The sequence below is a fragment of the Gallus gallus genome, chromosome 17 (assembly GCF_016699485.2).
Source record: "Gallus gallus isolate bGalGal1 chromosome 17, bGalGal1.mat.broiler.GRCg7b, whole genome shotgun sequence".
Classification (NCBI taxonomy): domain Eukaryota; kingdom Metazoa; phylum Chordata; class Aves; order Galliformes; family Phasianidae; genus Gallus; species Gallus gallus.
Genome location: NC_052548.1, coordinates 3,082,758 through 3,106,015, shown reverse-complemented (window position 1 = coordinate 3,106,015; position 23,258 = coordinate 3,082,758). Strand labels below are relative to the sequence as shown.

The window sequence follows — 23,258 nt, the reverse complement described above, 5'->3', positions numbered from 1 at the left end:
TAAACAGGCAGGGAACAGCCGGAGTGCTCCGCCTTGGCCTCCTCCTCTTCCTCCCCAAGGCACAGCTGCCCGTTGGCTGCACTCAGGGCCGTGGGGTCCGCGCACACCGTCTCACGGCTGCACCGCGCGTCCTGCAGCGGGGATCCCGCACCGCTGCTTCCGTCTCCTGCACCGGGAAGGAGCGGCGGCGCGGCGGCGTTGGAAGGAGGAGCTCCGCACCGCTTCCTCCGGCTGCTTCGTTCCCTTTGAGGCGTGCAGCAGCCCGGGGCACGGCCGTGCCCAGCCCCACTGAGACGTGCGGTGGGGTTTTGCTGGGCTGGTGGGACGTAACCCATCCCAGCAGCCCCAGTTCGATGTTCCCTCTGGTCTGGGCGCTGCTGGCGCTTTCCCGGTCGCTCCCCCGAGGCTGCAAAGCGTTTTGGAGCCGTGCATGCTGTGCACGGAGGCATGGAGGCTCTCCCCCCGCTCTGTCCCCCCCACTCCACACCGAGAGCAGCTCAGGCTGAGCTCCACGCCGGGCTGGGTGTGGGCGCTCAGGTAGAGCGCGTGTTGCAATCGCCCTCTGAAGCAATGTCAGAGCGGAGGCCGCTGCCAACAGAGCTGGTTTGCCTGGCGCCAGGAGCCGCAGGAGCTGGCACGGGGCCCGCAGCGCTATGGGGGGGGGGGGGGGAGAGGCGGGGGGGGGCACAGAGATGCTATTTGGGGATTAAAACCGAGGTGATCCCCCCCCCACCATCCTTCCAGCACCGAGCAGCGCTCGCTTCTCAACCTTCCTCTCCTTCAACCCTCCTCCAGCCCGTCCCATCCCATCGCACACGAAGGCGGAGTGGGGGGGGGGGGGGAGGAGGGGGGTGTCGGGGGCAGCGGGCGCGGCCGGGCGCGGAGCGGAGCGGAGCGGAGCAGAGGGAGTGTCCGGGGGCGGCTCCGCAGCGCCGCGGCCGTCAGAGCCGGGCCCGCACCATGGGGCTGCTCTCCTCCTGAGCACCGCGCTGCCCCACTGAGCCCCCCCACCCCACCCCACCCCCACCCCCCGGCCCGGCGCCATGGGCGATGTGCTCTCCTCTCACCTGGACGAGGGCCGCCGGCAGCACATCGCAGGTGAGAGCCCGAAAGTCGGAGGAGGGAAGGCAGCGGGGAGGGGAGGGGGGGACCCCGGAGGTGTCCGAGGGGCACCCCGCGCGTTGCCACCCTCAGCCCTCCCCACCCCCTCCCCGAAGCTTTTCTCCGACTTTAAACTTTGCGTTTCTGTTCATTTCGTATCATTTCTTCTTCCTCTGATTTATTTATCTACTGTTTTTCCCTGCCTCCCTCCCCTTCTTCCCCCTCCCCTCCCTCCCCCCCTTCCCCGGCTATCCCCGCGTTCTGCCCCTCCCCGGCCCTTTGGGGTGGGTGTGCGGGTTGGGGGCTCTCCCTCCTCCCGGCTGAAAGGCGCAGTTGTGCGCGGTGTTTGTGTTGGCCCCGCTCGGTGGGGAGGACGGGATGCTGGCAGCGCGGTTGTAAAAGGGGTTTTGCTGATGGTTGGGATCCCGAAAGAAACTTTTTGCTCCCTACCGATGCTCTGTGTGTGTGTGGGGGGGGGGGGGGGGGGAGTGGAGGGCAGAGAAACTTTCTGCTCCCTGTCGTGGTCAGGGGGTTCCTCAGGGGCTCCGGGGCTGCCGGGAGCAGGAGGGTGACAATGGGGTCATTGAAAGACCCTACAGCTGTGCGGTGGCTGATGGACGATGCCGGAGCCCCGACAAGCATGGTTTTGTGTGGGGCTGCCCGCGGGGCTGTGCGTGACCCCCAAAACAGGGTCAGCCTCCCACCCCCCCGGCACTGCCCTCGCCGTGCTCCAGACAGGGCTCACTTCCATCGCCGCAAGTGGGAGCAGCCCCAAAGTGGGGAGCAGAGCCCACCCCGCCTGCCAGGCCCCGTGGCCGGCTTGCAGGAATGCTTACGTGGTATGTGGAGCAGCAGGACGCCAGCAGGTTTGCGCTTTGAAGCTGAGCCTGCAATGAGCTGTGCGTGCGTTGCACGGCTTTGGGACTGCAGGCTCAGGGCTTCCCAGTGCGCCGTACCCCAAAGCACGTCCCATGGCACCAAACCGTGTCCCTCTCTCAATCCCGAGGAGCGCAGCCAGGGGATCCCACTGGGAACCTCTCTGCAGGGCCACACGTGGGGTGCCTGCAAGGCAAGTAGCAGCACTGGGGTGTTGCACTGGGGGATTCAGCCCCTGTGTGGAGGTCTGGGGACTGCGGGTGACTTGCTGTGGGTGTGAGCGCCACAGTTCTGAGGTTTGGGGGTGGGTGGACACCTGCACTGGACCCCCCCAGAAGAGGCTGTAGCCCGCCTGCTGTCTGCGCCGTGCACCTTTGGGCTGGGCTGGGTGCTGGGTGGAAGGGCTGCGGGCTGGGAGGGGCGGCGGGCAGGCAGGCAGGCAGGCAGGCAGGCAAGGCACGACTTGCTGTCAGGCATGCAAAGCAATTGGTGGGGGAAACGCAGGGCTTTCCTGCTGGCACGGCCTGTTTGCTGCTTGCTGTGCCGGCACCCAGAGCTGGGAGGGGGCAGTGGGGTGTGAGCCCTGCTGCAGGAAGGGCGGCTCTGGGGACCCCACTGCTTTGCTGTGTGCCTGCAGCCCCCTTGCATTGGGGATGCTGCAGGGTGGGCGTGCAGCAAGCAGTGGGGAGGGGGTGAGAGCTGGGACCAGAGCCATCCCTGCTGCTGGGAGCAGGGGCGGGATCTGGGGATCCTTCTGCTTCGGGTGCATCTGTGCAGGGAGCAGCGGTGGCAGCAGGGCTGTGGTTACAGTGGGCTGAGTTTTTGGCAGCTCCCGTCTTCCTCTCTGAGACCACAACGATGGGGGGCTGCGGTGATGGGAAGGACTTCCTACTGCTCCCCATCATCCCAGCCTGAGTCACCCACGCTTGTTTGTCAGCATCCTCTGGCTGCCTTCCTCCCCCTCTTCCTCCACTCTGTGGGTGGGGACGTGCACCCACCCTGCTCACGGGCTGGAGCAGGCATCATCACTTCTCCTTGTTCCAGCGTGCCCAGCACGGGCACTGTGGCACTGGGGACACGAGGGTGGGGGGAGCAGCCTGCCAGCAGGAAGGGATGTCGCGGGGTGACCACAGGGCTCCGTGTCCCCAGTACCATGCAGATCTGATGGGCTTCTGCAAGAGGACCTTGGCGCCTCGGCAGCTCTGTGGGCTGGCAGGGAGCAGCTGGATGCCCTGGCCTTGTCTTGCTTAAGCACGACACTTGGTCCTTTGCAATGGCTAAGGAACATCTCCAGCCACCACTATGCCAGGGTGCTGGGGCTGAGCAGCCAGCAGCAATCACAGCCCCAGGATGCATCTGGGGCTGCACAGCTCTGCAGGTTGGGTGCTGAGCTCCCTGTAGATCCAGGGAGGTCGGGAGGTTCCTCATCCTGAAGTGCGTGTCTGCTTTCATCGCTCAATAAATAACTCCCCTGGCATGCCAGGGCTGTGCACCAGCGGGGATCGGCTGGTTCTGGCACGCCAGGGCTCACCTGCAGCCGTCATGTCGGAGCATGGGATGTGCTTGGAGCCAACGTGTCAGGGCACAGGGGAGCCCAGTGGGTCCCCTCCTATGCAGGCAGGTGCTGGGAGCCCTGCTGGCCCGGAGCAGGAGGAGCTGAGCCCGGATCACAGCTGAGAGCTCCCCTTGGGTGCTCACATCAGCCCCTGAGCACTGCAATCAGCCACCCCTGCTCCTGTTGCGTTGCCCAAGCGAGCAAAGCACAGGCAAGGGCTGGCACTTCCCAAGCCTCTGCCTCCCTCCTGTCCCCAAATGGCTGCAGAGGTCCCAGCCACGGGTCTGCAAAGGGACCCCCTCCCATTCCCATCCCCTGCAGCATCCCAGGACCCAGCCGGTGCCCAGCTGTAGGATCCCGGCGAGGGGGGAACCTCACTGCCTCGCATCTGCCCAGCTCGCCCCACACCTGGATGGCCCCGTGCTGCCCCATGGGAAGAGCCAATGGGAGGAAAGGCCAGAGCACGGCTGCTAACAGTGAGCACATTTCCTGCAGAGCTTCTCAAGGACGGAGCAGGAGGAAGGAGCAAAGCTCCACCTTTTCCCCCTTCGTAAAGGGAGAGGGCAGTGGTGCTCAGTGCACGGTGGCGGAGCGCAGTGCCCATCCCTGTGCCCCACAGCCGGGATCTCCCCCGGGTGCTCATCTGTGTGGGTGCTCCAGCCCCGGCGTGGCGTGTCCCCATCAGGGAACAGGAAACCCTCCAGCAGCAGGGGCAGAGCCGAGAACAGGCTCAGGGCTGTTTTGTTCAAATACCTCTTTTTTTTTTCCCCCTTTTTCCTTTGACGTACATAAAAGTCTTTGTTCGGTCTCCTCCCCCGGTGCTGGATTGGGTTTCCCGCTGGCACTGGGAGCGTGCCAGCTCTAGCTCTTCTCCTTGGGGCTGGAAGGAGGGGGGGGGGGTGGGGGTGGGCAGGAGGGGCCACCTGCTCGTGTACCCCCTGGGACCGTCCTCCTCCTGCTGCCTGCAGCACCAGGAGCACGAGAGGCACGGGAGCCCTGCAGACCCCGCTTGGCCCCACGGAGCTGACACATGGCTCCCAAGTGCCGCCGGACACCGCGTGGGTGACCGCGGGGTGGCACAGCAGTGACTCAGCCGAGGGTTGGTGGGCACAGCCTGGAGCCGCCGGAGCTCAGGGAGCAACAGGACATCGCTCTCAACTGCAGGGTTGGGGTTTGGCTGTGCCGTGCACAGCTGGGGTTTGGGCTCGGTCATCCTTCCCCAGCCCCGCGGAGGCCTCGAATGCTGTTTGATATTCAGATGCACATTCCTTCCGTGCGCCGGAGCTGCACGCAGTCCCTGGGCAGCAGCAGGAGGCAGGCAGCCACCCACCCCGGCGGTTCCCAGGCCACAGGGCCGTGCTTTGCTTGCTGTTTTGCTCTCTCCCCCGTGGATTTCGTGAGCTCCTCCCGCGCTGCGCTGCGCAGGTTTATTTGCTTTGGGCTGAGAGCGCCGCTGGGAAAGCACCCATTGGGTGCAGCACTGGGAGGGGGCGCAGCCCCGTGGGGACACCACCGTGGGGACATAGGGCTGAAGGGATGCAATCCCGTGCCCTCACGCACCGGAATCCGTTTGGGTGGCTGTTGGGTGACCTCTGGCTCTCATCTGTTGGCAGAACCCAAACCAGCTCCCTGCCGAGCCCCGCTGGTTTCTGCCTGGTTTCCCTGCGCCGTCCCTCTCTCGCCCTTCGGAGCAGTGAGTCCAGGCTGAGGTCACTGCTGGGGGCACAATAGCACTGCTGTCCCACTTCCACCACCTGGGCTGATTCGTCTCTCTTTCATTTTTGTCCTTTCTTCTTTTTCTTTCTTTCTCTCTTTTTTTCTTTTTCTTTTTTTTTTTCCTTTAAGATATGATTTAACCCCAAACTCCCTGGATGGTTTGGGGGCCGGTGATGCCATCCTCCCAGGGTTATCGGACCGGGGCTGCTGGGTGCAGCCCATTGATAGAGCGAACAAAGAGCTGGGGTGGGCCCTGCCAGCCGCCTCCGCCCTCTGTTTGTTCCCCAGCAGCTCCGGATAAACTTAATCTAAATCCTGATAATGCCATGGGGCAGAGAGGGGGGGTTGGGGGGGGGGTCAGGCTGGCCGGGTGCCCCAGGGATGTGGGCGCAGGGATGGAGCGGGGCAGGGGGTGCTGGGCTGGGGCTGTGTCAGGCTGATGAGCACCAGTTTGTGTTTGCTGGATGGAGATAGAGATTGGAGTTCCCGAAGCTCTGACCTGCAGGCTGGAGATTAGCCTGGATCCTGGTGCTGGATTATTGCAGCAGGGCGGTGAGGTGCCCTTGTGCTGCTGGCCCAGCTCTCCAAAGCTCGTTTTAGCCACCAGCCCGTGCTGCCCCATGCCCAGCTCCATCAGGGCAGTGCGGTGACACAGCAGTGGGGCTCAATGTCCACAGGCTGTCCCCAGCCCACCCCCAAGCTCAGCAGCAGCAGCAGTCGCTCGGGGCTCACAGGGTGCTGCTGAGTTAAGATCCAACACACCGTGCACCCCTTCTGTGCTGTGCTGGGCACCCCATCCCTGGTTGTGCCCCCCATCCCCATCGTGCTGTGCACCCTTACTGAGGATGCCCACATAGCACTGGGATTTGGGGCATGCACGCGTGTCAGGTGGGTTTGGACCAGGCAGTGATGGAGGTCTGCTGGCACAGGGATGGGGGACCTGGACAGGAGTGCCCGCTGTCCCCTGGAGGGCTCAGAGCAGTGACATGCAGGCAGGGCAGCGTGGGGGTGCAGCGGGGACACAGTGAGGACAGCTGGGGGCTGCCAGGGTGCCCAGCAAGAGAGCCCTGCTGCTGGGCTGGCTTTGTTTGTAGGCAGGAAAGCAGCTTCCACCCATTCTTCCCCTCCCAGAGGAGCACACTGGATGGGTGGGGATGCATCCCCCTCCCCACTTGCTGATCATTGACCACCATGGGGACAGTGCAGGGACACGCAGGCGGTGGCACAGTGCTGGGGCTTTCCTCAGCCTGCTGCTGACTCAGGCACTGCGGGCTCCGCCAGCCCAAGGCTGACTCAATGGGCCTTTTTATCCTTTATTTTGTAATTATTATTTCTTTTTTTACCCTGCACCGGGAGGAAAATTCCTGCCCTTCAATGAGGCTTTGCTTGGGTGCCCCCTGCTCCGCTTTCTTCCTTGTGCAAAGCAAAGCAAAGCGGGGCGGGGGGGGTGAGGGGGGTTGGGATTTCCAGGGCAACCCCCGATGTGGTTCAGTAGTGGGGTGGGGGGGGGGGAGGGGGAGGATGTGATCCCTGGAGGATGCATCTGGCACGGGGTGCAGGGCTATGGGCTTACGAAACGGGATGTGGGCTGAGGGAGAGGCTGGGGCAGCGTTCCTGCTCGGATGTGTCAGCCCATATGTGTGGGGGCAATGGCTGCGTCCCTCTGTCCGTTCCATCTGGGACTTCTGGGGGGCCCCACGAATCTTTGGGGCTCAGGCACAGCGCGCTGCTCCCTCCCTGCCCATTGCTCTCAGGAGTGGGAGCTGAGCAAACCTGGAGGAATCCCACTGCAGGCCCCACACCTGGCAGGGGGAGCACTGGCTGTGCCCAGCCGGCTGTGGGGCAAAGACCTGCCTGGTGGCCCCGTCCTCACCCTGTCCCTGCTGCCATCCTGCTGTTGCTGCAGTCAGCTCTGACCTCCCCACTGCTGGCCCCGCTGACTCTGCAGCCACGGCTATTTATGGTGTCACTCTCATTTTCACATGATTTCCAAGGGAATGAGGCACACGGGCTCTGGCCACGCACTGGTGCCTCAAGCATGGGGCTGGCACAGCACTCAGCCCTTCCCCTCCCATCCCTTTTGCTCGGGGTGAGGAGGGAGAGGGCCTACAGTGCTGCGCAGGGCGCTGCGTGCTGCAGGTGTTGCTGCATGGAAAGAGGCAAAACTCAAAGGGCAAACGTGAAGTGCTGGAAGGGAAGGTATGGTGGAGCTGTGATGGCAACAGGCAGCTCTCTTGGGGCCGGTCCATGCGTTGAGCTCTGGGATGCAGTGCGCGCTGCACTGTGGCCGAACCGTGAACCCTCTGTGAGCTGCACACACCCCTGGGAGTGCCAGCAGTGTGGGGCTGCCCCGAGCACTGTGCCCCTGCCCCAGGCTGGCACTGGTCCCAGCATGACCAGTCCGAGCGGTGGGCAGGGCTGGTTTTGCCAAGACGAGCCCTGGCAGAACGCAGGAAGGGCAGAGCTGAGCTCCATGCATGTGCTGTCGTGGGGCACCCAGCATCGCGCCCGGCCTCATGGCACCTTCTGCCTCACAGCTGTGCATCACTGAGTGCTTTCACGCCTGCCAACAGATCCTCTTGAGCTCAGCCCTTAGGAGGAGACCCAGGGGCAAAGCGGTGCTGGACCCTCTGCTGAAGGCCCATTGGACCCCAGTTGGGGCAGGGACTCCGTGCCATAGACCCCAGCACCCTCTGGGCCCCTCCAGTGCACCCCATCTGGGAGAGAAGCAGCGCTGTTGGCGGCTTCACTGAGAGCCTTTTGTTTCACTATCTGCAAGTAATTGACTTTTGCTTTCCCATTTGCTTAAGACCTCTTAATTGGCCCGGCTGTTAATCGGAGAAGAATGAGTGACTAAGCCGTCTGGACGGCCGGGGGGGAGCGGGGATGCTTTTTTTTCCCATGAACTGAAAGGAAATGAAGCCTCAAAACGTCCCTCTAAATCTCAGCTGTCAACATCGCCGCCCGGAGCCGCAGCCAAAACAACGCCGTTCCTCAGCCACGCACTGCAGAACTGCCCCGTAAACACGGGCACGGTATGGCTGCACGCTGGGCTGGTGCCAGGAGAAAAGGCCAGAAGTTGGGTGAGGAATTCCTCTCCTTGCCCAAGCCGGCTCTTTGCTCCGTGCTGTTGGAGGTGGTGCACGGTGCATCCTTGGTGCGTCCTTCCAAAGCGCCGGGGAGACGGAGCAGCCCATTGCTGGCAGCCTCAGCTCTTCCCCCATGACACATCCAGGGCAAAGTTGAGCAGGATTCAAACCGGAGGCCCCGTGCGCTCGGGGGAACTCTGGGAAAGCCATCCTTTTGCTGGCAGTCTCTCCCCAAAATGCTTGAAGCTTTGCAACGGGCTTTGTTGCGGAGGAAGCTTGGATGGGGTCTGGAGTTGGGCAGGGTGCACGTAGGGCAGGGTGCTGCGTGGGGCAGGTACCCACGGGGTGCTCATGGTGCAGGGTGCTCGTGCAGCAGCGTGCCACGCTGGTGCCAAGCGGCGCGGGTGGCACAGGGCTGGCTTTTGGGTGCTGCGCCAGCACCTGGTGACTCAGGCCGTGGGAGTCCCTCCGGCACCTCCAGATTCCATCGTGCTGAAGTCAGGCAGGGCGGGGGGTTGTGGGGGCAGCCAGGCTTCAGGGGGTGCAGGAGCTTTCTGAGCACCACGGTGGGTGTCTACACTTCGTGGGGCGGGGGGCACCGTTCAGGTTGTCTTTCCCCTTGCTGCACGCTTGGCCCTGAGCGTCTCCAGCCCTTCCACGTGGCATTCCTTATGGGGCGATGTGGGTCCCGAGCACGGAGCTGGGGGGCTGCCCCCATCCGCAGCCGCTTGGAGCGGTGGTGAAGGCGCAGCCCTTCCTGTGGGGCTGCAGTGAGACGGGCGCGGGGCTGCACAATGCGCAGGAAGCGCCGTGGTGCCGGAATGGCCTTAATGTCAGGAATTTCCTGCTTGGGAGAGGAATCCACGGCACTAATGTGAAAGGCCAAAAAATAATAAGGAGAAGACTATGCTAATCCTGGGCTGGATGGGGAGGGCAGAGGGCAGCGGGCTCGGAGGTGGCCCCGTGCTGAACCCTGCTCCTTCGGGCACGAGGGCAGCACGGCGGTGTTGGCTGGGTGTGAAAGTGCAAATGTGGCCAAATTTGTGCTGTGGGATGCCAGAGCTCAGCCTGTGGGGCTGCTCCCCGTGGGGCACAGAGGTGATGGAGGCCCCACAGCGACATGGCACTGGGGACACGTCCCCAGGGCGCACCCAGTGCTGTGGGTTGAGGCTGTAGGGCGCATGGGGTGCATCCTAACTCTGCTCTCCCTTTGCAGAGAAGACCGGGAAGGTGCTGGGGGAATTCTCCCGCTGCTACAGGGAACAGTATGGGGTAGCACTCTTCAACAGCATCCGCTATGAGATTGAAGGCAATGGGGGGCCGCAGGCACAGCTGCTGCACCGCAAGGTAAGAGCTCAGATTCATCTTCCTCCCTCTGCACTGGGCAGCCCCATAGGAATGGAGGCACCGTGGGGCTGGGAGAGGAGCCCCGAGGAGAAGGTGATGGAGGGGGTCTGCAGCCCACGGGGGTCCCCTGAAAGCTTTCTGCTCTGATCAGTGCAGTGAGCACACCCAGCAGCTCGGTGTGGATGTGGGTCTGGCTGCAGGCACTCCTTCCTGATACGGAGCTCTTGGGAACTGCTCATGCCCTATAAATCCCTGGGTGAGGCTGCAGCTGTAGGGCATGGCTGGATTGTTCTGGACTGCCTTTCCTCTGTGACTGGGTGCAAGCCATGCTCTAGCACTGGGAAGGGGATGAAATCGTTCCTGAGCAGCTCTCAGTCTGAAGTGCTTCCATCACCATAAAGTAGCCAGAAAACGTTCCCAAAGCCCCTCCTAGGAAGCTGGCATCATTACAGCCTTTGGGATGGGGCATTAGGAGGGCAGGGTGTGCAGGATGGGCACGCAGCCGTGGGTGTTCACAGAGTCACGGAACCACAGAATGCCCCAAGCAGGAGGAAGGGACCCGTGGGGATCACTGGGTCCGATGCAATGGGAGAGGGGCAGCTTACGTGAGGACCGGAGCGGTGACACTCCCGGTGTGTCCCGGTGCAGGTTTTGCAATGTCCCTGCCTGCCCGGGTGTGTCAAGCAAAATAAAGGTGTGGAGGGACGAGTTCCTGAGCAGGAACAGGGAGCCCAGTGTCCGCAGGGAGGAAATAATCGGGTCATCGTTGCTTGGCTGATGCCTTCACCGGGTGGTGCCTCCTGAAGCAAGCTCAGGAATGTCTGAGAAGTGGCAACAGCATGAGGTCAGGGACGTGGTGCAGCACCGGGCCACAAGTAGGATCAAATAGGACCAAATTGGGCCAAACAGGACCAAATAGGACTAAACAGGACCAAGTCTGACCAAGTAGGACTGAACAGGACCAAGTAGGGCCTAATAGGACCAAGTACAGTTAAACAGGACCAAGTAGGACCGAATAGGACCAAACAGGACCAAGTAGGACTGAACAGGACCAAATAGGATCAAGTAGGACTGCACAGGACCAAATAGGACCAAGTAGGACTGAACAGGACCAAATAGGACCAAGTAGGACCAAATAGGACCAAGTAGGATCAAACAGAACCTAATAGGACCAAGTACGATGAAACAGGACCAAACAGGACCATGCAGGACCAGGTAGGAGGTTCTTCCTGCAAGAGTTCCCCTCTGCAGAGAGGCCCTCATGTTGGCATCTGGTTTGGTGACAAGCGATGGGAACAGCACCTGGTGCAGGCACACTGCACGTGGGAGCAGTGCAGGGGCAGCCCCCGGGGCAGAGCAGGGCTGCTGCAAAGCTCTCATCCACCCCAGGAGTCCATCCCCGAGCATCCTCCTCCACGCTCGCCGGCCGCCTCCCTGCCCCTCCTTGCAATTTGCCACATTCCTGCATGTCCCAGATGTTTGCTGGGTGAGGCAGGCTCAGCGCTCCGGGGTGCAAGCCAGGTCCTCACGATGGGCTGAGCCCTGTTGTTTGGGCTGCCCTCGAGTGATGCTGATGGGAGCTGGCATCACCTTGGCTCTGCTGGACTTTCGCCGTCCCCAGCTCTCACTCTTAGGGCTGTCACCCCCAGCTCAACACCCTGCTGCTTCTCCCCATCGAGGTGTCCCTTTATGCCTTTGGGAAATGCTTTGGGTGGAGAGTGGGGCCGTGCAGTAGGGCTGTCAGCCTGCTTGCTGAGCCAGCATGCTCCCAGTCCTCCCCAAAAGCAAAGCGGGTGCTGCTTGGTGAAGGAGTTCAGTGTCTGGGGAAGGAAACGGGGGGAGAAATGCCCATCGTCAGGGTCGTGCTGGGTGCACAGTGCGGTGCCTGCAATGGCCACCACGGTGGGTGGAGGATGGAGAGCCAGTCGCCGGCTGCTCACACTGTCAGGAGTGCTCTCAGCTCTTGTTTATGTTCCTGAGGTCATAAAAATTCCTGGGACGCATTCTTGGCTGGCTCATGGCTGGTGTCAGCGCAGCCTGCGGGGGCTGCAGGGGCTGCTCGGCCCCGAGACGTGGGCTGGCCTCATGCAACTCCATCCAAGCAGCCTGGGGCATTCCAGCACCATCCGGAGTTGGGCTACAGAGGATGGCCACCTCTATGGTGACTGCTATGCGAGCATCCCCCGGAGCTCTGTTAGGGCTGTGCAGGTGGGACCCCCACGGAACATCACCCAGAGGCACTATTTAGGCACCTGCATTTGAGGGACAGTGGGGTGGGTGCTCCCCGTCGCCCCCGTCCCCGTGTCACAGCACTTCTCCTCCCGACAGGTCCCTCTGGAGGACCACGTCATCTACTCGGGCAACCTCTTCCAGTACATCGAAGAGAACAAGAAGTGGAGGAACCGCTTCTGCGTGGTCCCACACAACTATGGGCTGGTGCTGTATGAGAACAAACTGGTGAGGACGGCTCCAGCATCACCTCCTTGCATGGGGCTGTCACCTGTGGGTGATGCTGCCCATGTCCTCCTTCCACCCCCCATCCTCCTCCGGGCTGACTTCCCTGCAAGGATGGACACCCCGTGACCATCGATGGTGTTTCCTGATGGCCCTTGTTGTTTCCAAGCTGCCCTTTGAGCTTTCCTCCCCCATCCATCCTGTTGGAGGAGGAAAAGACCCTTTCACCCCTCTCCCCTGGACTCTTCCCATGCCATACCTATGCCCCACATCACCACCCTGCTCTGACCAGCTCTTTCTTCTCAGGCTTACGAGAGAGAGCTGCCTCCCCGTGTGCTGATCAACAGTGCAGGCTACAAGGTGCTCACCTCAGTGGAGCAGTACCTGGAGCTGGTGAGCAGCAGCCTGCCCGGTGAGTTGGGAGGGATGCTCGGGGTCCCCCCGCATCACCATGCTGCCGAGCGTCCCACGGGGATAGGTGGGCAGGGGTGGCTTTGTGGTGCGGGGTTACAACCCCGTAGTCCCCCAGGTAGAGCCTCCATTGGGATGCTCTGCCCCTCATAAGCCCCTGGGATGCGGATGGGGACCAGCAGACGGACCCCCCACCCCTGCAGCATCGCTCGTCCCTATCCCTCTGCCCTTCAGCGCATCCTTCCCCCTGCAGGCATCACCCCCAAATCGGGGAACACCCCCATCCTGAAGTGCCCCACGGATTTCCCCCTCATCCTCTGGCACCCCTACGCCCGGCACTATTACTTCTGCCTGATGACGGGCAAAGAACAGGAGAAGTGGGGAGCTGTGTTCCAGGACTGCGTGCGGCACTGCAACAACGGTGAGCGGGGGGGGGCACCTCGGTGGGGAGAGCATCGTGGCCTTCTGGGAGCCCCACAGCGGTCTCTGTTGACCTACAGGGGAAGATACAGGGGTGAAGAGGTGGGAATCGGCCAGCAGCGAGGGTGGGCACGGGGGTCTCCATCCCGTGCCCCTGAGCAGCGTGATGGCACTGCCTGCCTGCAGCCAGCTGGACGCCGGCGTGGGGAGCCCTAATGACTATTTACCACCCCAAGGCAGAAAGTATTCAGTAATTAAAGTCATCCAAACTGCAGGCAGCCGCCATCCCGCCCTCCCTCCCTCCTCCTCCCACCCTCTTTGGGGCTCGGGCTGCATGCGGACGGGACCGGCCTCCCACGGCCCCGATACTGTGTCAGGAGAACATGATTTTCCTGCTGAGCGTACCCAGGCGCTCCTGGGGCGAGACAGCATCCCGGGGAGGAGGTGCTGGCCCTGCAACCTGCTGCAAAGCAAAGAGCAGCGCTGCCTGCTCTGCTGTGTGCCTTTCCCACCTGGGAGCTGCGCGCAGCCCCGTTTCTGTGGGGCAGAGCAATGTTGTTGGGTAATAATCCGTGCTGCGTTGGGTCCTCTCCTCCTCCTCTGCACGGGCGCAGAGATGGGCACAGCCCCAGGAGCCGATCTGCTCGGGTGGGTTTTTCTCCATTTGTGCAGACTGTTTTTCTTTGTGAGACGTTCCTTCCCTTCCCCAGCTCCGGATTTCTGCCCGCTGCCGTTCTTGCCATGTTTCAGATACTGTTTCCAATCCAATGAAAGATCTTTTGTTGCTGTTGGGCAACTTTCTTTTTTCTTTTCTTTTCTTTCTTTTTTTTTTTTCCCTCCCAAATTAGAGGCTCTGTGTCTGCCTCCAGCTGTAAACAGTGTGGGAATTTTCACCTCCCTTTACGAGTCCCTGGTTTTGAAACACCAGCTGTTCCCTAAGGATTGGGGATGAGCAATGGGACCCCTCACACAGCATGTCCAGCCGGGTCACCCCCTGCCCTATGCACCTGTGGGACCTCTCCCCTTGCTGTGCTGGGCACAGCATTGTTCCCTGGTGCATGGCACCTCACTACGTGGCACTCTCACCAGGGCAGCATTGCCAAGAGAGCCGGGGAGCAGCAGCCAGACCCCTGGGGAGGGCTGAGGGTGGCATCCACGCCCCCCTTATGCGGCGGCCCCGTGCTGTGGTGAATCACAGCACTCACATCCCGGGGGCAGCAGAACCGGCTGGAGCACACTGTGCCTCCTCGTGACTCATCCCCGCTTTCCTCTTCCTCCCAGGCTGTGCTGTGTCCTCAGGGCCCCCCTTCCTCCAGCCCCTCCCAGGCAGCCCAGGGCCCCGTGCACCATGGGGGCTTGCAGAGCCCTTAGGACTGACTCCATGCACCACTGGGGCTTGCAGAGCTCCCCCAGTCCTGCTCAACCCCTCTTCCAGCTGTGCCACTGGGGCTTTGCAGGGCCACCGTGCTCCACTGGGACTCGCTGAGCCCATTGTCCTCATAGACCATTGGGGCACACCAAGACCCTCCTCTGACTGTGGCATCTGGGGTTGCTGAGTCAGCAGTTCCCCATGCACCACTGTGGCACACTGAGCCCCCAGTCCTCCTGTGCCACCGAGGCTCACCGAACCTGCTGGGCTCACCATGCACCATTCAGCGCTCACTGAGGCCGTGGGTCTTTCTGAGCTGTTTTCTCTCGGGTGCTCTCCTGCCCTCCCCTTTTCCTGCTGGATGCTCTCCTGCCCTGTGTTCCGCTCAGGGGGGGTCTGCCTATGGGAGCTCCCCAACCCCTCCTTTGTATGGGACAGCATTAGGGACAGGGTCCCCCCTATCCCTGGGCACTGTGCAATGGCAGACACGGAAACCCGTGTGGCGTGCAGGCTGGGGATGTGCCAGTGCCCGCCCCCCCATCCTCATGCTCACTCATCCCCTCCCCACCAGGGATCTCGGAGGACTCCAAAGTGGAGGCTCCAGCCTTCACTGACGCCGTCCGCATGTACCGCCAGTCCAAGGAGCAGTACGGCACCTGGGACATGCTGTGTGGCAACCAGAGCCAGGTGAGGGCTGACCCAGGGGCTGTGTGGGGCCCTTGTAGGGCCGGGCAGGGTCCCCCATCGCCTCATCCCTTTACAGGTCCTGAGCAACCTGGTGATGGAGGAGCTGCTGCCGGAGCTGCGGAGCGCCATCGGCCCACGGCTGAAGGGCAAAACACAGGAGCGCCAGCGGACCTGGATCCAGGTGCGGGTGGTTGATGTGGGGACTTCAGTGCTGACCCCCCTGCTTTGGCTGCCCCCACTTTGGGGCATGTCCCATCTCACCAGGCTGGGTTGCCCCATGGCTTCCTGTTGGTGTCACTCTGCCCAGGACCTTGTTGTCCCCTGCTGCAGCCAGCCCTGCCCAGCACTCTGCTTCTGAGAATGGGGGAAGCCAACTGGAGGAAGCATAGCCCATCCAGCTATATTTAGCGAGCCATTTTTAGGGTAGAGCAGGCTAAATCCAGCCCCAGCCCCAGCCCTTGCCAAATAGACAGAGCGCTCTTCAGAACCGCCTGTTGCAGCCTTCATAGTTGCCACCAAGCTCATAATGTGCAGCCTAAAAATGCTCAAATCTTGCTTTTTTTTTGTTTTTTGGTGTTTTTTTTTTTTTTTTTTTGCAGTGGCTGTGGTCTCCGCAGCACAGCCCAGAGTTAATGCTGCAAAACTGGGAGGGGGGAGGGAGGGAACGGAGGGGAGGCACTGCTCTGCCGCCTGCTGGCCCCAAAATCACAGCATCAGGCTGCAGTGTGGGCTCCAGCAGTCTCGTGGAGCTCATGGGTCCTGCCCATGTCCTAAGTCCGTGGACATCCTACGGGCTTGTGACCATCAGGGGCCTCCTGTCACCCCCCTCTCCCTCCCCAGATCTCGGATGCAGTCTATAGGATGGTCTACGAGCAGACCAAGGCACAGTATGATGCCATGGTGGCCAAGTGCGAGCTGGAGCGGCCCCAGATGGAGAGCAGCATCCGGACTGACATGGACCAGATCATCACCTCCAAGGAGCACCTGGCCAGCAAGATCCGAGGTAGAGCCCCATGGGGAGAGGGTGCAGATGGGGGACAAGTTGGGCAGTGAGCCCAAAGCAAAGCAATGGGACAGGAATGGGTTCGATGCAGGCTGAGGGCCACCCTCGAGAGCCCCTTCTGTTGTAACCGTGGGTCTGAGAGACTTCTGGAGGGATTTGAGGAAAGGAGCATCCTCTCTCCCAAGCTGGGGTTAGGCGGAGCTGGAAGGGCAGAGCAGCCTTGCCATGCTCCCCGCTGCTCTCCGCCCAGCCTTCGTCCTCCCCAAAGCGGAGATCTGTGTCCGTAACCACGTCCAGCCCTACATCTCCTCCATCCTGGAGGCCCTGATGACCCCGACGAGCCAGGGCTTCGCCGAGGTGCGGGAGGTCTTCTTCAAGGAGGTGACGGACATGAACATGAACATCGTCAATGAGGGCGGCCTGGAGAAGCTGGTGGAGGTGAGCTCTGAGCCGGGCAGGGTGAAGGTTGGGGGTGGCATGGCCAATCCCATTGCCGTACTCAGTAGGGACGGAGCTGGGGAACCACAGGTTAGGAAGACACCCCGGGACAGAGCCCTTCTGGAGGTGTGGGCTGTAGGGTGACACGTCCCAGCCCTGCTGAGCTCAGCTCTGTCCCCAGTACATGGAGAAGCTGTCCCACCTGGCCTTCCACCCAGTGAAGATGCAGTCGTGCTACGAGAAGATGGAGCAGCTGAAGCTGGAGGGCCTCCAGCAGCGCTTCGACGTCTCCAGCACGTCTGTCTTCAAGCAGAGGGCTCAGATCCACATGCGACAGGTAGGATAGGCACTCCCTGCCTTCATCCCCACGTATCCCCAAGGCGGAGCTGCTGGAGTGTGGGGACAGATCCAGCCCAGCCCCTTTGGTCCCCCACTGCCACTGACCTCTTGGCTCTTGTCACAGCAAATGGATGACGCCTTGTACACCTTCGAGACGCTGCTCCACCAGGAGCTGGGGAAGCTGCAGGGCAAGGATGAACTCTGCAAGTCCATCCAGCGCATCCTGGAGAGGGTGCTCAAGGTGAGGGCTGGGGCTGCTCCTATGCCCTGGGGGCTCCTGGGGTGAGGAGGACAGCAAGGACCCTCATCGTGTATGCCAGAAGTTTTTTGACAAGTGCTTCTTGCTGTTGAGACTTCCATGCCTTTTGCTGAGATCTGGGGCAGGTGAGTAGGGCAGGAGGTGGAGGACCCAGACCCACGTGAAGGTGTGCATGGGTCCATGGGAAAACCACTCAGGTTTCACAGTGACCCAAACCCTACTGCAGAAAGTGGTGACCGAGGATGCGAGGGACAGGGGAACCCATTCAGCCCCATGCAAATGGGTTGGGAACCCAAATGCATGGGCTGTGCCTGTGCCACCGTGCAGCCCTCATGGGTGTTGACCCGTGGCCACTCTCATCCACCCCACAGAAATATGATTACGACAGCAGCACGGTGCGGAAGAAGTTCTTCAGGGAGGCCCTGCTGCAGATCACCATCCCTTTCCTGCTGAAGAAGCTGGCACCCACCTGCAAGGGGGTAAGCTCATGGGAGGACCTCTCTGTGGAGGTTCAGCATCCCTGGGGAAGGGGAGCTCCTACATCCCACCCTGATCCCTCCCCTCTGGCAGGAGCTAGCCAAGTTCCAGGAGCTCATCTTCGAGGACTTTGCCAGCTTCATCCTGGTGGAGAACACATATGAGGAGGTCGTGCTGCAGTCTGTGATGAAGGACATCATGCAAGGTAGGGGGTTCCGGGGTCTCCAGCTGCCTGGGTGGGTGCTGGGTGGGGAGACCCCTCGTGTATGCAAGGGCTTAGCAGCATGGGAAGCATCTAGGGGGTCCAACTGGGTGCTGCACAGAAGGAAGACCCACAGAATGCTGGGGCTTGTAGAAGGAAGGAGTGACCCCATGCAAGGAGCTGAGGTCCATGGGTGACCCCGTGCAGGGTGCTGTATGAGGAAGGGTGGCCCCATGCAGAGTGCTGAGGTCTGTAGGAGGAAGGGTGACCCCACGCCCGGTGCGTGGTTCTGGTGCCACCCCATCTGATACCTCTCTCGGTGCCACCAGCCGTGAAGGAGGCAGCCGTGCAGCGGAAGCACAACCTGTACCGTGACAGCATGGTGATGCACAACAGCGATCCCAACCTGCACCTGCTGGGCGAGGGCAGCCCCATCGACTGGGGCGAGGAGCACGGCGGGCAGCCCGAGGCTGAGCCGGCCGCCGACAAGCGCCGCAGGGCCAAGCAGGTGGTGTCGGTGATCCAGGACGACGAGGGGGCCCTGCCCTACGAGATGGGTGCCGAGATGCTGATGTCCCCCAGCTCGCCCGAGCCCCCAGAGCCCAGGGTGCCTCCGGGGTCCCCGGATGGGGTGGCGGAGATCCGGGAGGCGCTGGCCAAGGAGAGCATTGAGGTGCTCACAGAGGAGAGGCTGACGAACGGTACCCACAGCACGCAGGACAGCGGTGCCACCAAGGAGGTGGTGGTGGCAGCGGGGGCTGCACCGGGTGATGGCCCCAATAAGGGTCCGGCCAGTGATGGGGGTGGGGCGCGGCGTGCTGCACCGGCAGCACCCACATCTGGAGCCAAGGTCCCGTCAGAGGATGGGGTGCGCCATGCACCAGCAGCACCACCTGCTCCTGAAGCCGAGAGCGCAGCAAGGGATGAGGTGCAGCGGGCCGTGCCTGCATCACCCACAACTGGATCCGAGGTCCTGTCACAGGATGGGCTGCACCGTGCTGCGCCTGCATCATCTGTATCTGGAGCTGAGGTCACATCTGGAGCTGAGATCCCATCTGGTGATAAGGTGCCTCATGGCACATCCGCATCTCCTGCACCCGGAGCTGATGTCCCACCCAGCGATAAGGTGCACCGTGGTGTGCCTGCATCACCTGCACCCAGAGCTGAGATCCCACCAGGAGATGAAGTGCATCATGCCACACCGGCATCCCCTGCACCCAGAGCAGAGGTCCCACTGCCGCCTGCTGGGACCACTTGCCACCAGCGCAGTGACAAGGAGACGGGTGAGGAGGTGGCCCTCCCAGAGGCATGCAGCCCCCCACAGCCCGCGGGCACGACGGAGAGCATTGAGGGGATGCAGACTGAGTTCTAGCCCCATTCCTGCTGCAGACTGGCCCTGGTCACACCGGGGATGGGGACTGGGACCAGGGAGGGGATGGGGAATACCTAACTGGGAGGAGCCCCGTGTGGTCCTGCTAGTTGAGGCTGGGGGGGCCCTGGATTGGCACAGGGCACCCGCTGCACACTGCTCTGTCCTTCTTCTGCCTTATTTCCTTCTTTTCTTCTGGAGAGATGCTTTAGCCACCGGGGGCTGCAGGATGCTCCCACTGCCATCCCCATGCCCACAGCTGTGGGGTGCTCCTGGGCATCCTCTGCTACCGTTGAGAGGAGGTGGAAGACGTGTCCATGAGGGTTGGGGTGCGCAGCGCTGCGTGGCATTTGGTCCCGGGGGGGGGTGCACCCCACCTCGCTGGGCACAGGCGAGCACCCCCTGTCCTCACAACAGCAGTGATGGGGCACAGCCGTGGGGCTTCAGCATAGGTCTGGGGGTCAGACGCAGGCTCTGGGCAGGGATGCACTAAAAGCACTGGAGAGATGGTTGGGGCTGGGGTGTCTGCATGTACACGTGCGTGCACACCTACACCCCGCTGCAGCTCACCTCGACCCCGCTGTAGGTTTGGTGCCGCTGTTTCTGCCACTGCAGGGGGTGCCCAGCCCGAACCACTGGGGGAGGCCCCCCCGAAGTGCCTTGCTTTGGGAACTTCAGACCTGTCTCTTCCAAGATATTTTATTAAGAATGTTATACAAATGTTTTAAAATATATATATGCTTATAATAATTAATAAAAGAGAAAAAAAGCTTTATTTAAAACCAGAGGAGAGCATCCTTACTCCTAAACCCTGCTGCTGCAGCATGCAGCAGCTGAGAGCTGAGCGATGCAATGGTTTCATTGCCCTGGGCATCCCAGCAGCAGCACGCCCTGACTCTAACCCTAAAGTGCTAAAAAAGAGGTGCATGAGCCAGTGCCCTGCACCCACAAGGCACAGCGTGAGGGGGCATGAGCAGGGCTGAGTCCTGCCCAGGAGCACACACTTGAAGCATCCCAGTGCCCCCCAGCAGCCATCATCCCCATCCCACAGCTATAAAGCTCCCTGAGAGCACATGGACGGCCGCAGCGGTGGCAGGGCAGGGGACAGCCCCAGTGCCAGCCCCGTCCTGCCAGCACTGCGTGTCCCAGCATCGCTCTGTGTCCTGCACAGCACAGGGACAAGGATAGAGCCAGCAGAAGTGACAGTGCTACTGGATGGGATGAGAGGCGACAGCCCCGTAGCCCACGCAGAGCAGTGGGTACACCACAAAGTAGCCCAGAGCAGAGCCTGCAACCACCCCGAGGAAGATCCATGCGTTGTAAGACATGACAGCCAGCATCAGCGTGTAGCCCACCACCACCTGAACCACGTGGAGCAACGTCTGGCCCACATGGTACCGGAACCACCTATGGGGAGAGATAGAGACTGTCAGCATGGGGACAGCATGGGGACAGCACAGGTGTCACCGCCATGGGTGACCAGGATTTGGGCACTGCTTTGCAGCAAACACAAACCCGGCTCTGAATGAATGGGGAAGGGATCACAGGGGGGGTGAAGGTGGTCCTTCTCTCCATCCCCATCTCCCGGCCCTCCCAGCACCCCCAGCCCCATACCTGCCCTGCATGGCCTCACGCTCCTGGCCACCGCTGTCCTCACTGTCCCCACCGCCGCCATCCCCGCTGTCCCCTTCGTTGGGTCCCAGCAGTGTGTCCTGGCTGAAGGTGGGGGGCACGGCCAGCAGCGCCCTCCGCAGCACTTTGGCTTTGCCCATCTTCACCACTTCATACAGCACGGAGAGCAGCAGGATCACCAGCACGGACAGTGCCAGCCCTGCACAAAGACAACCCCAACGACATCACCAGCAGCAGTGCTCTTTTCCCACGAAAGAATATCTTGCACTCAGCTGAGCGAATCGTTTTCAGCAGGGATAATGGAAATGCCCTCCAACTATTTGCAGGGATGGAGGGGTGTGTTCATCTGGGGGCACAGCCTACCTGTGGGGCTGTGCACGCTCCAGCAGTCAAAGAGCAGCACCAGCCTGTCCGAGAAGGAGAAAGTCATCTGCAAAGGAGACAAGAAACAGCATTCAGGACCGTCCCCTCCCGTGCATTTGAAGGCAAAGCCATGCTGGCAGAGCACCCAGGGAGCAGTGTGACAGCCGGCCCACGTGGCTCGGTGACACCAGTGGGAAATCCCACAGTGCTGGCAACCACTTAGGGTATGTCCAAATGCTGCTGTCAGGTTCCCAAAACAGGAACTGTGTTTGCAAATCACAGGCATGCAGTGCAGGCTTTGCATGTAATGCTGCTAAGGGGAGCTCTGACCTACCCCAGTCACAGCCAGCCAGCCATGTCCCACCGCCCTGCATGCACTGCCAGGACCCCAGAGATGGGAGTTCATGGCAGGCAGGCACCAGCTGCTGGGTGCCGCCTGGAGCCTGCAGCGAAACTGGCAGTGGCAGCATGCACCTGGAAGCCCGCTGCGCTCCTCTGCCTCCCACGGGCTTCTTTTGCCTTGCCTTGCCCTTGGCAGGCTGCTCCAGATGCACCCACAGATGCCAGATGTTGTCCGTCCAGATGGAAACCAGCCGTGCCCTTCCATCAGCACCGCCCCAAATCTGCAGCCTCTGCACCCCGCGGTGGGGCTCTGTGTCCTGGGGACGGGTGGAAGGGGGTATCACAGCCACCCAATGTCAGCACCTCCGGCTAAGAACATCCCTGCAGGGTTTCCTTTCAACCTGTGACTAAATCCCATGTGGGGCCATTTCGCAGTGGAGCAGAGGATCCAGAGAGCTTTATCATGCTGAAATAGCAGAAGGAGCTCCTAGCCCATGGCCCTTCCCTAATGAAACCACCTCCAGACTGAGGTCACCGCTGCCAGTTCTTCTTTCTTCGCCACGGCCACACACTCTGGGTTTTCCTCCTTGCAGGACCTCTCGGCACTCAGCTGTCCCCAACCATCCCCAGATGTCCTCCCTCTTCTCAGCCCCAACCTGGCCCATCTAAGGTCATATTCTGGGACCAGCATCGGTCAGGAATCCCATCCCATAAGCAGAGGTACCCGCGCTGCAGCTGGGCTCTAATTACACACTCCATCCGCTCATTACCAAAGCACATTAGGACGTGTAATTGCCTTATGCTTTTAAGCTTCCTTTGGCAACAGATTTATGATAATTAGCCATCAAATGAAACTCCTTCTCCTTTGCACACCTCAACTGCCAGGCTGGGCAGGGAGGAGGCAGTGCTACTTTGGGGGCACAGGAACAGGAGCGACGTGCAGAAGGTCTCCATGCTGCTGCCTGCTGCCTGCTGCTCTGTGCCATTGGGTACCCAAGGGTGTTCATGGGGCTGATAGGATGCTCCTCGGGCCGGCAGCCACAAACACATCCGAGTGCAGGGTGATGGCACACCCATGCAGCGACGGCAGCTCTGGCTGTGAGTTTCTGCTGTGAGCACTGCGTGGGCACGGGGTGGGGAGGGCGAGCGTGGGGCGAACGGGTTTTGCAACCCCGCTACAGTCATAAACACAAAGCACGGGGCTGAAAGGGGAAGCGGGGCAAAGCCGTGCGGGAAGACGTGCAGCGCCGCAGGGAGAAGTGTCCGTACGGAGACGGGGATGGAAAGGGGCTGGGGGTGGAAAGGGGTTGGGGAGGTTGGGAAGGAGCGGGATGCGGCCGTGCTGCGGGGTCCGGCCCGTGCCCAGCCCCGAGGGAAGGGATGCGCTGCATCGCTCGACGGGGTGGGCGGACAGAGCTGTGCGGGGGGGAGAGGAGAGCTGCGGGAGCGCGGGCGCTGCGAGGGGCAGCACGGCACAGCATAGCACGGCATAGCACGGCATAGCACGGCACAACACGGCACAGCTCAGCACGGTGCGGCCCCGGCAGCAGCCTCACCTCCATGGCGGCGGTGCGGAGCGGAGCGCAGCTCAGCCCGTCCCGGCTCGGCTCCGCACGGCTCGGCTCAGCACGGCGCTGCCGAGTGACGCGCGGTGCGGGGTACGTCGGGAGTTGTAGTGCGGCTGTGGGACCGCCCCGTGCCATCCCGTGCCGTGCCATGCTGTGCCGTGCCGTGCTGTGTCGTGCCGTGCTGTGTCGTGCCGTGCTGTGTCGTGCCGTGCCATGCCGTACCGTGAACACGTGCCTTTTC

General features: G+C 61.7%; 2 protein-coding genes across 5 annotated transcripts; one reads left to right on the top strand and one right to left on the bottom strand.

Moving 5' to 3' along the window:
* The first annotated feature begins 928 nt into the window (after positions 1-928).
* FAM129B (family with sequence similarity 129 member B) lies at positions 929-19,894 on the top strand. 3 transcript variants are annotated; one of them, XM_015279684.4, is made up of 14 exons: positions 929-1,098; positions 9,554-9,684; positions 12,013-12,141; positions 12,445-12,550; positions 12,803-12,970; positions 14,910-15,025; positions 15,102-15,206; positions 15,866-16,028; positions 16,279-16,466; positions 16,648-16,803; positions 16,930-17,046; positions 17,436-17,543; positions 17,635-17,746; positions 18,073-19,894. In XM_015279684.4, the coding sequence occupies exons 1-14, from the start codon at positions 1,044-1,046 to the stop codon at positions 19,113-19,115; spliced, it is 2,697 nt and encodes an 898-aa protein (XP_015135170.2). In that variant the 5' UTR covers positions 929-1,043; the 3' UTR covers positions 19,116-19,894. The 3 variants fall into 3 exon arrangements, with proteins under 3 accessions (XP_015135170.2, XP_046757805.1, XP_015135171.2); XM_046901849.1 differs by lacking the exon at positions 929-1,098 and adding an exon at positions 2,101-7,447; XM_015279685.3 differs by lacking the exon at positions 929-1,098 and adding an exon at positions 8,144-8,331.
* SLC31A2 (solute carrier family 31 member 2) lies at positions 19,863-23,095 on the bottom strand. Of its 2 annotated transcripts, none has more exons than XM_040649096.2 (4): positions 21,632-23,095; positions 21,108-21,174; positions 20,727-20,943; positions 19,863-20,519 (listed from the first exon to the last, which is right to left on the bottom strand). In XM_040649096.2, the coding sequence occupies exons 2-4, from the start codon at positions 21,172-21,174 to the stop codon at positions 20,321-20,323; spliced, it is 483 nt and encodes a 160-aa protein (XP_040505030.1). In that variant the 5' UTR covers positions 21,632-23,095; the 3' UTR covers positions 19,863-20,320. The 2 variants fall into 2 exon arrangements, with proteins under 2 accessions (XP_040505030.1, NP_001264614.2); NM_001277685.2 differs by having other exon boundaries at positions 23,006-23,095.
* Between the last annotated feature and the right edge of the window lie 163 nt (positions 23,096-23,258).